The sequence below is a fragment of the Cyprinus carpio genome, chromosome B13, assembly GCF_018340385.1.
Source record: "Cyprinus carpio isolate SPL01 chromosome B13, ASM1834038v1, whole genome shotgun sequence".
NCBI lineage: Eukaryota > Metazoa > Chordata > Actinopteri > Cypriniformes > Cyprinidae > Cyprinus > Cyprinus carpio.
Window position 1 is genome coordinate 5,415,656 of NC_056609.1, and position 16,232 is coordinate 5,431,887.

General features: G+C 38.3%; 1 protein-coding gene across 1 annotated transcript in view; it reads left to right on the forward strand.

Moving 5' to 3' along the window:
* Window positions 1-16,232, forward strand: part of plpp4 (phospholipid phosphatase 4) — a 192,668-nt gene that overhangs the window by 100,517 nt on the left and 75,919 nt on the right. The window contains exons 2-3 of the mRNA XM_042736114.1: window positions 2,904-3,012; window positions 11,605-11,695. Of these exons, the coding sequence (XP_042592048.1) occupies window positions 2,904-3,012; window positions 11,605-11,695 (200 nt within the window). The remainder of the gene's footprint in view (window positions 1-2,903; window positions 3,013-11,604; window positions 11,696-16,232) is intronic.

Consider the following 16,232-nt stretch of genomic DNA (forward strand, 5'->3'; position numbering starts at 1 on the left):
GACGAATTTCGCGAGCGATATTCGCCGACGTTTAACGCCTCGTGACTAAACAAAGGGCGCCAATTGAGTGTGCACACCGACGCGAAAAACGCCACGCGTAAAAGTCGTCATTTTTTTTTTTTTTTTTTGGTTTGATGCACCGCGTCAAAAACTATACGGACCCGACCAATGAGAATGGCGCTTTTGCACAGTGTGGAGCTTCTGAAGTTACTAAAACACAACTTGGGGGCGCTCAAACACCTGTCTTTGAGCACACATACGTAACGGCGAAGAAGATATACGCCAAGTAGCGTCTACACTGCCGGGAAGAAATAAGACGAAGAAGATGCAAGGCAAGATGAATGTAGAGTTGCTGGTCTCGTTGGTGTCGGAACACAAAGAACTATATGACAAACGCGACAGCGATTACAAAAAATCTTGATAAAAGAGAACTAGTATTTCTAGTATTTCTGTTTTACATTAAGCGCCATCTAATGTCAGGGAATGAATTTGCATGTTCACTCGGCTCATCGTCAGCGAAAATCGCTTGGGTGTGAACACAAAAAACGCGTTGAAAAACGCTGGCGAATAACGCGCGCCGATATTCGTCCCGGTGTGTACGGCCCTTAAGACTATCCTATTTTTAGTGGCTTTTAAGGATGTTGCGCGTAGTTTATATTATAATGTTATTGTTGTTTTACGTCTTCCTTTCATTCTACAATTACATTCAGTTTGCAATCCGTCCCTTTGCGCCACCTGGCGGTAGTTTCGCGAATGATTTTAACACGCGACTGATTTGCCGTTAACGCCGCGGCCCTGCGGCGGCGGTACGCGCGGCGGCATTACCCATTTTGGTTGTCTACCATCTGTATAAGTCTCCCACAAGAACAAAGATTTCAAATATTGGCATCTTTGTGGGGACATTTTGTCCTCATAATATAGGGTTTACCGTAACCACACACATGTACAAAATAGCGGTTGCCATCTAAGATAAATCACTTATAGTGCAAAAAAAAATAAAAATTATAAAAAATAAAAAAACCTTCGATAGATTTGCTTATCCCTGAATTGCAAACATGTTCTTTAAAAACTATATCTATTGAATATATCTATAGATATCTATAGATGCATCAAATGATTCACTGATTAACCATTAAGATGAGTTAGATTAAATAATAGACATATGTATTAAACTGAATGAGAAGTCATGCAAATGAAAAGTTTGACAGTAAGAGCTTTATAAAAGGCAGTTACTGTGAATGAACCATTTATATAGATTAAAATTATTTTGTGTAGTAAAAAGGATACTTTGTGTGTATTGTACTAAGACAATTGAAAATATGCTGAAATGTTTGAAAAAAACTGTACTTTTGATGATCTGTTGTGATATTAGTACTAAAAGTTTTGAAAATGTAGCAGTTGCTTGTAAAAATAGTATCAAAGTGAATAATAATAATAAATATAGCTCGCAAGCAGAAATTACGGGGCCAAGCACTACTGAAGCAACCATCAGACTAACTGTAGAAATGAGATATTGAAGCCATTTTAGGATGAATTTAGTCAAAACAGCTGAAAAATCATAAATACAACCAGTCGAAAACACTGCAGGTAGCCTCAGGTCATACTTGTAATAACACACACCAAGTTTGGTTTCAATACGCCAAACCATTGCACAGATATATCCTCAAAACCATTTTTGCGTGATTTTTGTCGATTTTGTTCACGCATTATTCGAGAACGGTTGGACAAATCAACTTGAATTCCATAACTTTTTGCCAGCACGGTCTGAAGATGATCTGAGTCAATTTTCGTGAAAAATTTTCTATGGTTAATTTTGACACTGTCCTTTATCATTGTGCCAAATTTCACAACTTTCCCGCAAGCAGTTCTATGGGCTGCCATAGACTTGCGGCAGAAGAAGAAGAACGTATTAGTAAATTGTGCGCACGATTAAGCAAATCGAGGGAACAAATTAGTAAATCGTGTGCACGTTTTAGTACATTGAGGGAATGAATTGCGCATTATTTATTTATTTTTTCTTGCATGTCGTGTGCGGGGCTCCGTAATATACATTTTATTTCATTTTAAAATAATTGTTTAACTTAAAGGCTATTCACACATGATTCTCCCTGGCATTCTGCATGCAGTACCAGTAACCACAAAACCAATTTCAAGTAAAAAAACAACGTGAATAATTGAACAAACAAAAACACTGTATATTTGTATGTTTTGTCTGTGCTCTTGTTTGTTGTTATAATTTGCAGCTATTCTAGATTTAAAACTTGCATGCTCTTTTATGGATAATGGTTTGGAATAGATATTTTACATGTGCATTTTTGCATTTGGCAGATGCTTTCATCCAAAGCAATTTGAATTGCATACATTTTATTGTTCTATGCATTCCCTGGGAATATCCTCATCATTAGATGCTATCAGTGCCTAAATAGAAGAATATCAAAATGTGTCATTAAGAAAAGAAAGAAGAAGAAAAAAAGAACAATTGTGCATGATTATAATCATAAAATGAAATAATATAATAAATATCAGTTTGCCCTATCAAGCAACATAATGGACTATTTTTATACAGCTAAAATAACGAAGCGACTGACACGACAAGCATTGCACATTCAAGTTTAATCTATGCCCACTCTTATGTAAAAAATAAAGTGGATAAGGCTTAAATCTTTTTTCACTGTTGGTTCTTTCTCTGTGATGATCATTGAAACCCACTCATCCATACAAAACCACTCGCTGGAAGTTTTTGTGGATTACATTGAGTAAAATGTGTATAACAGGATTCCTCAGTTAGGGTAATTCTTCTTACCTGCCTGTAATTTTCTCACTCTCACTCCTTGTTTAGCTTGCTTAATGTTGAATTTAAGGAATCCTGGTGTATGGACTCATTATCTCTGCCTTTTATTTAGGTTCACAGAGTTCCTGGAGCCTTTTGAAAGAGTTATCCAACCTGAGGAACTATGGCTCTACAAGAACCCTCTGGTGGAATCAGACCACATCCCAAAGAGAGTCATGTTTGTAAGTATACATCATTCAGCACATTTCAAAACAATTTTGCACTCATATTGGCTTTAGTGATGAAATCTGTGAAATCCTCACCTTCACAGAATTCATCATTCACAGGCATCTGCATGTTGCAATGTTTTATTAAATATTATGGCTTATTTGATTATGCTTTCAGATACCAGTAAGACTGCACCACTGCATAATCTGTCTTATTTACTAACCACTTATGTTGGTATAATTTAAAGGTGTATTAAAAGTCATTATCAAAGTATTTCATTATCCATTGTTATACAATACAATAAATAACACAAAAGTAACTATTCAATTATTAAAATGCCATACCAATATGTTTCAACCACACATTATTTATACAGAAATGTCATGTGCAACTATACCTGTACATAGTGGCTATAGTTATGAAATCTGTGAAATCCACACCCTCACAGTATTCATCATTCACACGCCTCTGTATGTTGCAATGTTTTATTAAATATTATGGCTAATTTGATCATGCTTTCAGATACCAGTAAGACTGCACCACTTTACCGCTGCCATACACATTTAGCATCTTGAAATCCTGCTTATGAATGTTTCACTCACTAAGTGCATTGGCTGATTTAGATTTTTAATAGTAATACTTGCACGTAGAAAAAATTCTGACCACTAATATTTTGTATTCTCTTAAGGAAAGTTTAGATGCTTTTTGCATGATTGTCTTTGTTTAATTATTAATTAATTATCCAGTTTCTTTAATTATGAAGTAATCTTCCATTTTACACACTGTTTTAATATCCCTAATGACGAGTAGCTTCAGAGATGCACTTTTCTGTTATTTTGCACTGATTTGTTAGGTTCATTATGTTCCCTATCATAAGCTACTCTCGATGCTGCGTTTCAGTAACTCTTATGAGAACATTCTTTGTTCAACCGGTTGTGAAACGTGTGTTAAACACACCAAGAATTGGCTTAAATAACCTCGGTCGGTGACATCATTGGAATGCGTGCACCCGAGAGGTTATAAATAGATGTGAAAGGGACACACCTTCAGGTTTTTTTTTTTGTCTTTGTGTGTGTGTTGAGCTGCTGAAAGCGGTATCATTTAAAAGGAAGAAAATAAGTTGAAAGTTAAATCTACTTATTAATCATGTCAAGTGAATCTGCAAAGAGATGCGTGCCTCCTTGTTTTATTTAGACTATAAGTCTATGGTAATTTACAAATTATCTCAAATGCCATACACTGCGTTTCCTTTAGATTGGCAGGTTTGAGCGCAGGAAAATACAGTTTATGAATTCAGCAAATTGATTTTGAGTTGGGCGATGGATCTTGTTGGGAAACCAAATAATACATCGCCGATCTGGTGCCATCTCTATTCATGTCACCCATCCGCATTTGTACAAGTGTCTTCAAGTTCCTGTGATCACAAACGCCTGGCTGGTCAGGTTTGGTGAGGCTTTCTCCGAACTGGCCAAATACAAACGAGACAGCGATAAATAAAAGATGTTAACAAGAAATGTGGCAACGATTCCTATTTCAAAGATTTTTTTGCATGTTTGTCACACTTTAATGTTTCAGATCATCAAACAAATTTAAATATTAGTAAAAGATAACACAAGTGAACACAGCATGCAGTTTTTAAATGAAGGTTTTTATTATTAAGGGAAAACAAAACCCAAGACTACATGGCCCCTGTGTGAAAAAGTGTTTGCCCCTAAACCTAATAACTGGTTGGGCCACCCTTAGCAGCAACAACTGCAATCAAGCATTTGCAGTAACTTGCAATGAGTCAGTTACAGCGCTGTGGAGGAATTTTGGTCCACTCATCTAAGCAGAATTGTTGTAATTCAGCCACATTGGAGGGTTTTTGAGCATGAACCGCCTTTTTAAGTACATGCCACAGCATCTCAATAGGATTAAGGTCAGGACTTTGACTAGACCACTCCAAAGTCTTCATTTTGTTTTTCTTCAGCCATTCAGAGGTGGACTTGCTGGTGTGTTTTGGATCATTGTCCTGCTGCAGAACCCAAGTTCGCTTCAGCTTGAGGTCACAAACAGATGGCCAGACATTCTCCTTCAGGATATTTTGGTAAACAGCAGAATTCATGTTCCATTTATCACAGCAAGTCTTCCAGGTCCTGAAGCAGCAAAACAGCCCCAGACCATCACACTACCACCACCATATTTTACTGTTGGCATGATGTTTCGTCTCGTCAGTCCACAAAGTATTTTTCCAAAAATCGTGGGGATCATCAAGATGTTTTCTGGCAAAACTGAGACAAGCCTTTATGTTCTTTTTGTTCAGCAACGGTTTTCGTCTTGGAACTCTGCCATGTAGACCATTTTTGCCCAGTCTCTTTCTTATGGTGGAGTCATGAACACTGACATTTTTTGGATGTTGTTGTGGGGTCTTTTGTGACCTCTTGGATGAGTCGTCGCTGTGCTCTTGGGGTAATTTTGGTCAGCCAGCTACATCTGGGAAGGTTCTCCATGGTTCCATGTTTTTGCTATTTGTGAATAATGGCTCTCACTGTGGTTCGCTGGAGTCCCAAAGCTATAGAAATGGCTTTATAATCTTTTCCAGACTGATAGATCTCAATTACTTTCTTTCTCATTTGTTTCTGAATTTCTTTGGATCTCGGCATGATGTCTAGCTTTTGAGGATCTTTTGGTCTACTTCACTTTGTCAGGCAGGTCCTATTTAAGAGATTTCTTGATTGCAAACAGGTGTGGCAGTAATCAGGTCTTGGTGTGGCTAGAGAAATTGAACTCAGGTGTGATAAACCACAGTTTTAACAGGGGCAAACACTTCTTCATACAGGGCCATTTTTTTAATATACATAAATTATAAAATTAATATTAATTATATATGTATATCAACACCACGCCACCAGCAGTAGTTGGTCCATTACCAAAAAGTCTGCCACCGTCACAGCCCTAATCATGACAATCACCTGGTGCCAGGTAACGACCTCACCCTGAAACGCAGGGGTGAAACGGCATCCTTATAAGGATGATCCGTCGTCTTTATAAAGACGCACCTGTGGAGCTCTTTTAGAGAAAATTTGCTCTTTAGGAAATGCTCTTTTAGTGCTGAGGCGCACAGAGGAGATGGCTGCTTGCAACACGGCAGGGGGTAGTGCAGCCTGAAGTGTGCAACCCACTCGACACTGGAACGACCACCGCTGAAGCGCCGTCTCAACAACACACGAAGCTTCCGAGAGCATGCTGAACTCATAGTTCACAACAGACACAGTCGAGCAGAACGATACTGTTGCTTGGCTCCAAAGCGAAAATTTGGTATGCATAGCACCTGCTGCCTTCTTATACTCACGCTGTGATCAGCGGCAGCTGGATGCAATAATTGCATGCCAATGTGTATTGGCTTGTTTAGTTTACACTCAAAGTAGATTGGTCTATTGAAGCAATATCCCAATTCATCATTCACCGACGTGATGTCGAGAGTGACTGACTGAAAGGGAGCCAGGGTTACATACGTAACCTGAGATGTTTTCTCCCAGCTGAAGGTGTTGAGAGAAGAGCGCAGAGCTCGAGAGACATCAGCTGAAATCTGAGGTTCTTTGGTGAATGGAAAAACAAGCCCGCAGCCTGGCACACAGCTTAGGGGTCCAAAAGAGTTCTACCTCAGCATCCCCATCTTCTCAGAATCTAAAAGAAGCTAGACTGGGAAGCGGTCACTGATGTGAGGCCTTTTAAAGGACACATATTATGCAAAATCCACTTTTACCTAGTGTTTGGAAATAAATATGTGTTGGCAGTGTGTGAACACAGCCACCCTACAATGTTAAAAATCCACCCACTCCTCACTTTTTTATTTCCCTTTAAACCATGTCATTCTCACTTGGCCTGCCGTTTTGATTCTCATGCAGTGCGATGTCACATTGTATAGGGCCAGGCCACAGGGTTGATTGACAGCTCTGCATTACTATAGTTTCTGCCCTCAGTGGTTGTTCGCTGTTCTCCAATTTCTCAGCGCTCGAGCAGTTGTAACGTCAGCAATATCTTGCAAGCAATACCGATGCTCTGTGTTTGTTTGTAAGACTAATTAACCAACTTCTGAGCTTCTGAGGACGCTGTGGATTACATTCATTTTTCAAGGTAATGTGACTCAAAATCTACCTAAATATGTGTATCACTCCAGACTCCTTTGTGAATGTCATGTCATTATAGTGCTCAGCGTTTTAACCGTATTTGTGTGCATACATTAAGTATTTTTTAACTGATCAGTGCCGCGCTTGTCAGATTAGTTCGCACTATTTGTAGTGCAAGATTCATTCGGTAGCATGGTCGAGAAGCTCTGTAATTGATCAACTGATCCACGCCGATGACAGGTCACCATGGCACGAGCTCTGTAACACTGCGCTGTTTCGTTCCACTTTCAGTGCATTTGGCTTCCCATATGTACAGCTAAAAAACAGTTATCTCGCTTTCAGTTATGTTCATGGATTATTATTATTATTATTATTATTATTATTATTATTATTATTATTATTATTATTAGGCTATTACTATTATTTTACCCTCACTGGAGGATGAGCCCCCCTAAAATGAAAATCCTAGAATCGCCCCTGGTGACATACATGTGATGCCCTCTTCTGGAGATGGGACGGGAATATGCAGTTCATTTGATTTTTGAGTGGTATTTTCAAAAACTGATTTTTTTTTAAAGAGATGAAATTTTAAAGATGTTTTTTTTAATGATGTGTTTTTTATTTTGTTATGAAACTTCACAGACACATTCTGTGAACACCCAAACCAATATTACATCTTGTAAAAAGGGGCATAATAGGTGCCCTTTAAGTTCTGTCAAGGTCACACCTCTGAGGGGAGTAGAAGAACCAATAGAGATCTACACTTTAGGAGGGAAAGTTTACAACTCTTTGTTTTCGACCATGGTAATTTGCATATGTAATTCGATTGGATGTTGATGCGAAAAACTACTGAAGATTGTTAGAACACTAATATGTTGCATAGGTATCAACATGTAATTTACACTCTCATTTAGATCATCAAAAGGTGAATTTGTAGATACTAAACATGGTATATGTGAGGTTATATTAACTAGTGATGTATCATAAGCATGCATAAAACAGTATACAATACAAAAGACTATATACAAGAATGTAGTAATCATACACAATGAGCTGGGGAAATTCATGATAGTAAGGTCGTAGAAAAATTTGTCTATGAATTAATGAAAGTCATTTCCTATAGCAGTATGTGTCATACTTTTAGGTCATAACGTTTATCTGGTTACCATGGTAACCAGGGGCCTCTTCTGCCTTTTTGAGGTGTTAGTCGCATTTTGGGGGAAGGGTCCATAGACCCTCATAGTTGGTTAGTTAGTTGGGTGAGGGGTGTTAGGAATTATTTGTTAAGTATAACAAACAATTTTTTTGTCTGATTGGTCCAGACGCTACAACAAAGAATGCTCTAATAAGAGATATTGAAATGCAGCATCTCGTTCGTGCTTTTTCAGGGAATAGGGTTACAGTCAAGTAATCTGAGACGAACAGTAGTGAGAAAGTGCATGGAATTAATTCCTTTTTGCAACAGTGTTTGGTGATTTTAACTTACATCTTATTACATCTTACAATTATTGTAAAAACAAACAAACAAACTTGCTTATTTTGCTTATTGGTCATCACTGCATAGTCTGTGTCTTATTTACTAACCACTTCTGTTGGTATACTTTAAAGGTATATTAAAAGTCATTATAAAGGTATTTCATTATCCATTGTTATGCAATACAATAAATAACACAAAAGTAACTACTAAAATATTAAAACGCCATACTAATACGTTTTCACCACACATTAATTATACAGAAGTGTCGCATGCAACTATATCATATACACATAGAGTATATACATACAGGGGAGGAAAAACACATCTTTATTTATTAAATTAATACAAAAAGAAAAAAAATAATAAATTTATATTAAACATTGCACAACAACCTTTAATGTGACAGAGCCATAATTGATATTATAGCAGTGTAAGATCCAAATGCAAGAAGTTTATTAACAATCAGCATACAAATACAAATCACAAGGCTGTGCCATTGTAGATGAGACAGGCTGGTTTCAAACAGAGGTGAGGTCAGTCCAACAAGGCAAATAAGGCTGAAACAGTAATCCAAGAGGCAGTGGTAAAACAAAGCAGGCATAATGGTCATAACGATAGGGCTATATAGTGAAAAAAAAAACTTTTGGTAATACAGTGAGAACTGTCAATACTGCCATTAAATATGCTACCAAACAGGAAGTAAAAAAAAAAAAAAAAAAAAACGGTCAGTAGAGGGAGGGTTCAGGAGAGGGTTCCCTGTGGTGATTGGATGGATGGCTACCAGTCCCACCTATTACATTTATGACCATTATGTTTTATGTAACATTTTTCCAAATGCTAAATGAGATCTTTAGTGCATTCGGTAAAGGTTTGGTAGAAGTCTGTAGGATACTGCAGAGGCATTTGAACATCTAGTCCCAAAGTTTAGCTGAATATTTTAAGTAAACATTTCCCTTAAAAGCAGGGTTAGTGATTTGGATTAAAAAAAAATGTTATGCTGGTTGAAAGTCCTTTCACGTCCCGATAGCAATCTTTAAGTAAAAGTAGTCTTAATATATTTATATGTATTTATATCGTCTGTGAAAGGCATAGGACCATAAAATGTTCGTCAAATCAAAATGTTTGTTCCGAACATTATTATAAGCTGTCCTGCCTGCCTGTCAAAATATGTATCTGCATACCTCTGTGCACCCTGTTTGCACAGACATGATACACCATCAGTACATTCTAGCGAGAATGAAAGGTGCTGTTATTGTAATATTATTTTTGGACTGTAACATATTGTAACATATTTCATCAGTGAATGATACATGAGGTAATCTGGCAGCGTTGCACTCAATCCTCCACCAACGTCATCTCTCATCATGTTAGTCTCTGGTTTGCCTGAGCATGTTCGTGTGTTTTGGAGGAGGCAGGAAGATTATGCAGGGAGGGTGGGGATCTTGCTTTCAAAGCTAGCTTGCTATCACTAGCATTTCCAAAATCGACAACCCTACCTTTAAGAGGGAAAAAAGTACAGTACTGTAGATCCCTTCCAGTAAAGTATGACTCTTATGTTAGAAGCCCAGTAACAATGCAAAAAATTGGGAAGCGACAAATACCTTTTTTTTGTTGTTGTTTTTGTTGTAGATGAAGTTCAACATAAATTTGTCTAAAATTTAAGAAATAGAATGAAAGGAAAAAGAACAATCATTTGAATGAATGCTAAAAAAAATCAAATTCTTCCTTCAGATCCTTGAGAAGTGGTAAGAAATTTTTTGACCCATATTCACAGAAGTTTATTTTTAAATACAGTACAGCAAAGAGTAATAATTGAGATGTAAAATGTACAGGCATGATCTCACTCTTCTTTAGAATTACTTTAAATCCAGAATTTTTTATGAAAAGCAACCATCACCATCAGGCTAGTGGGTAAATGTATATGAGTATTATGATCATATAAAGATGTCTCTGCTCAGAGCTCCCTCTATATAAAATATGTCCCCTAAGCATTATCTTCAATCGTAATGCAGTTGCCAGTGGATCGATTTTAGGGAATTTTTCCAGACAGATCACAGAGGTTACTTTGGTCAACCAGCAAACTTAGTACCATATTCCAGTAATAATTTTGACCACCTTAAGCTGGTATCCCTCATTGTTGGGATTACTTTCTATGGATGGTACCATGCATGTCACAGTATAGCTTTAGAATCTTTTGAAAATATGTCTCTCAAAGGCCATAAAACTGATTGGCCACTTTTGTTAAATTCCGTATTGAAAAAACTGAAATGAATGGGAATTTCAAGTGAAAATGAAAACAATTTTTGTGCAATCTGTTTTAAGGAAGCAGTATCTGATGTCCGTAGAGAGTGTGGAGGTTAAGAACATTTGTGTAGGAGCCTTAACTTATTTTGAAAAAGAATCTCAAGATACAAAGACATTCACATAATGAAGTGGCAGAAGAAACCTTTGCTTTTGTCAGGCCTATCAGCCTTTGGATAGAAAAACAGCTTTTTTAAAATCATCAAGCATAGTGTTAGTTCTGGCAGGTCACGTTAGTCAAGCTCACATCAGCTGACTCCTAGCTGATCCCCATCTACCTATGGGAATATGAAACCTATCTAAGCATTCATATATAAGGTCCCTCAGTATTATCAGCAGTTTTTGCATTGCTTGATAGCTAATTACCCTCCTCCATCCCCAACTCCTCCACTGTCAGTCAGGATTCAGCATTCTGATTCTCCTTTGAATCAGGCTAATTCTAAAATATGTACATAAAATTATTGAACTTTAACGATATCTGCAATACATTTATGTTGGTTCTGTTCTGTTTATACTGGGGGGTATCGCTGCTCTCCCTGCTTTCATCCAAGCTAGGTTCCATGGATGCACAGGGAGTTCTTGCCCAGAACAGAACCATACCACCAATCCAAACTGTATGGTAATTGACAATCGTCTTTGACGATAGTGGTCCTGACAGAAATGTTGGGTTTGTGTGAAATAGGATGAAGCAGATATATTGTGTTCTTTTTTCTTTACAGGCAATTTCATTCCTCACCCCCCTGGCTGTGATATTTGTGGTGAAGATTATACAGAGGACAGACAAGACAGAAATTAAAGAGGCTTGTTTAGGTGAGTGCCCAAACCGTGGTGGTCAGAAGATAGTCATTAACTATTACATTGAAATATTTACACAATGGATGTTTTTACAATTATTATAGAGGAATATATGGTATAAGATTATTGAAGATTATTCGAAGCAATCTGGAATGCTTGGCACTTATTAGTCAATTGTGGCATCCAACAGAATGATATCCACGTATCAGACCTCTCATCCAGGTAACTAAAACAGGCTAACATTTAATTTCTCCCATATCACTGCAGACTCACTTTCTTTTGTGTTGTTACAAATCCAGCTGGTGCCATCTTGCATCTCAATTATTGATTATACTGAAAATGAAATTGGAGGGCTTCAGCATTAAGTTCCAAGAGGCACACCTCTTTATTTTCAAAGCAGAGGTCTGGACAAAACAACAACAACAAAACAAACATTTTACATGTATCTAAATGTAAAAATACAATACATGCAAGGGCATGTGACAGAATAAAATACTTTTCTTTTCAGGGTTTTACTCCTGAAATCTATACGATTTTAGTATTTTACTTAAAAGCATTATCTACTAAAACAATGTAGCTACAATAATCTAAAATTCTCATCTTGAACAAGAAAAGAAAGATAACTAGCAGTTTCAAAGTTTAAGTTCTATCCTAGCCATCTAACAACAATTTTCCCAGTTATAATAAGGCTACATGATGATTCTTTTGAAATGTTCTTAGCCTACATATTACTAATGCTAAATCACATCTGATAGAAAAATATCATACTATAAAAATAGCATCGTTGTTTTCTGTTGTGCTTTGGTGATGATAAACTATAATTTTGGTGTGTTTCTGATGTTGTTAAAATAACCGCTTCATTCGCAGCTCTTGAATTTGGAGCTGGCACACGTCCAGAGAGAGAGAAAAGCGCATGGAGCTGAAAGGGCTCGAAAAAAAATGAGTTTGGCTTTAGATAAAAATACTAGAGCAGTGCTTCCCAAACCTGTCCTGGAGGACCCCTTGCCCTACACATTTTGTATGTCTCCCTAATCAGACACACCCCAAATTTAGTTCCTGCAGTCTCTACTAACGAGCTGATGAGTGGAATCAGGTGTGTTAGATAAGGGAAACATACAAAAGGTGCAGGGCAGGGGGGCCTCCAGGACAGATTTGGGAAGCACTGTACTAGAGGATATAGCGCTGAAAGATATTTACCATAAACGACCCTTAGCGCTTGTTATGTGGTCCGCTCCGCTGTTTTGATGTGCTGCTCACTTAGAATGGATGCAGTCCACCTTTTTAATAACAGTTATATAAGAATTTAAGGATAAAAGACTCCATTTGCTTTTAAAATTTTCATGAGTCCTTTTCCTGGAGTCGAGTCAAGTCTGGAGTCATTTGCGGTCGAGCCTGAAGTCAAGTCTGAAGTCTATAAAAATGTGACTCGAGTCCGAGTCACTAACTCGAATGCCCATCTCTGAATGTAGCCTATGTATCATACTCATATCACATCTTGTTTTGGATAAGAATAAAATGTCAGGTCCAATAATATCGTGTCTTTTTAAATTTAAATCTAGCTTAATTCACATTGGCCCATGGAAACCTCTATGAACACACTTGACTTGGCCAAAAAATCGAGGTGGGGCGAATTTATGTTTTATTAAAAAGTGTTCTTATTCTACACTCATGGCCTTGGAAGTTTTGGCAATAGGGTGTATTGGGAACAATCCCGAACGGCCGGTCCATTTCAGGCCGAATCGGCCGGTGGTCAAATTTTTTATTATTATTATTTATTTTATATGATACGCTACTGTACCAGCCTGTGGCCGGCCGCTCAGCTGCAGCGGAACGCGCTGTGTGTCTGTTGTGTGTGTGTGTGTTTCAGACTGGGCCAAACCAATACTTCCAATCTTAAGGGGGGTGCGGCCCCTCCCAACTTGGACTGATCCTCGTATTTCCTGACATCCGACTGGGCCAAACCAAAGGAGTTCCACTTGGTTAGGTTTGAGTTTGTGGAATGCAACAGAGACGACGGTAAAAATGGCGAAACGAAGGAAAGAAGAGAAAAAAAAATGGGTGGGGGCCGAAAAAAATAAGAATTGACTGCAGCCTGTGCCAAATTTAAACGGACCTTTTCCGCACTGAAAAGGGTGCTGTGGCAGGAGGTGCAGATGAGGAAGGACATGCAGCATGGATAGGACAGGTGCACGATTAGTCCGGCGAGCGGCGGCGACACGCTGGCTGGCTGACTGTGCGTGAGCGTGGCGTTTCTGTTGAGTGTAAGCTGCGTGGTGTTTGCGTAGCGTTTTCCATGTCTTTGCCTGGTCTTTGCACACCAGAAATGTGTCTGACGCGGCGCTGCTGCTAGGTGACATAATATGATAAGACTCTGGTATAAAAATAAGCCTCTGGTGATACATTTGTTTAAATTACATTTATATCTTCATTTATGTCAAAACCTAGAGACTCTCAAATATCAAAATGTAATTTATTAATATTTATTCGTGTCAAAATGACATAAACATCTTTTCCTATTCTATTTTGGCTGGAAACGCTTCCAACACGCTTGCGCGTCACGTGAAAAATAGACGTCTGTTCTATTATTAGCATGCACGCGTTTTCCGCGTGGCTCAGGCCCTGTGTCACGCAGCTCTAACCTGTTAACATGGGAGCTGAAATAAAAACGGACATGCCACGTATCCAGTCTGTCACCGGCCTTAGTGATAAATGACACAAAATATTGATTTGAAAAGGAGTTTATTGATTTAAAAACGATTGTATTGTATTGGTACCACTAAGAAAATAGTCCATTCTGGTGTGGTGAACAAATGAGTCCTATTGAAGAGATGAGTTCGAGCTTAGGACCCCATTAGTATGCCTGATCTAAATCTGTTCTTGAAATAACTTGTAGCTAATGAGCTGTCTAAACTGTTAATAAGAAAAATAGTAATATACACAAATAAACATTATTTTATGTTTCTTTTTATTTGAAAAAAGTGTAATTGTAACATATTGTGCTGATTATTACGATAAAAAATAATGACATAATTACATCTCGAGGGAGAGTTGAAAGTGAGTACACACACACCCACACACGCACACACACACACACACAATCTCTATTGTATGGGACTGCATTGTAGTTTTTGAGTATGAGTGGGTGTGAGTATTTGTAACTAATTTTATCACTCCGACTGACTGTACACATGACATGCTGGTAGTTTGCAGTATACTGTGTGACTTATGTGTTTGAGATTAGGTTTTTGCTGACCTGGTTGTGTTCAGTGCAGTGGACTTGCTTATACAACCTGAGGAGGCAGGTGTTATCCTAAAGTTTCTTGAAGGTCTTCAGCGTAATCTGATTGTCTTTATACCATAAAAACACTATTAGAATGAAAATAACTGCAAAAAATCCTGCTCGTGCACCAAGGGCACTCGCGTAAAAGGCCTCTCCGTCTTAAAGTCCCGGGCTGAATTTCAGTCCCAGTACGTCCCTGCTCATGGCCCGTGCACACATTAGGATAGGTTAGATGCCTGCCTCCATTGCGAGTCCCATCAAGCACTTTACCTATTCAACTACTCTCTTCTCCTCCTCCTGCCTGGCTCTTTGGCCCGCATCACTCACTGCAGAGCAAGCCTGTTCTCCATAAAGCTGCTGTAAAAACGTGGGAAAAGCCAACGAGGAAGAAGTTGGAGTGATGCAATCTTTATATAGGCGGAGCAAAATACTTCATCGCTCCGTCTATAGCGCATTGTGATTGTATGTTTACACTGTCAATACAGGAGACAAACTAATGGACCACCGACTGCTCACTGTCCCTGCATGATGGTCCTCTGCAAAAACAAAACAAAACAAAGAAAAAAAAACATTCTGTCGGCCCACCAGGAAAATGCCCGGTATGCCCGATTACCAATCCAGCCCTGGATGACATCATCTAAAAAAATTATTATAAGAACTAAAAAGTTATGGAAAATTAAGATATTGGTAACCTTGCCACCCTTGGTAAGCTCGCCATTAAGTTGGCCTCGAAGAGTGGAGGCATTGCTTGGAGGGAGCACGGTACCTTTCACTGTATTCACTGACCATAAAAATCTCCAATACCTCAGCTCTCTCCCACCTCTCCACATCTCTGATGAAAGCTCAGATGACCCTAAACCTGTGCTTCCACTTCAGATCCAGTTCCACCAGTGTTTAACCTGTATACTTGTGATTGTAGACAGATTTTCTAAGGCATGCCACCTGATACTTCTCAAGGGCCTACCCACATCTATGGAAACTGTCAGCGTAATTTCACAGTAATGTTTAAACAATATATTGAATGTACACTCATTATTGTGATGCATTGTGGGATGGAATTAGTGCATTTGATAATGTCCACTATGTTGTTTTTAGACATCACTACAAATTGCTTTCCATTTGGGGTGATTTTGGACACAGCCATGCTGATGTCTGTAGGCATGAAAGAATTTCTTCAGTTTGTAATCACTATTTTAATTTGTCATCTGCTTATACTGTATTACACCGCAATGTCCATAATGTAAGAATACTAAGACAGTGCCACAGGGAGAC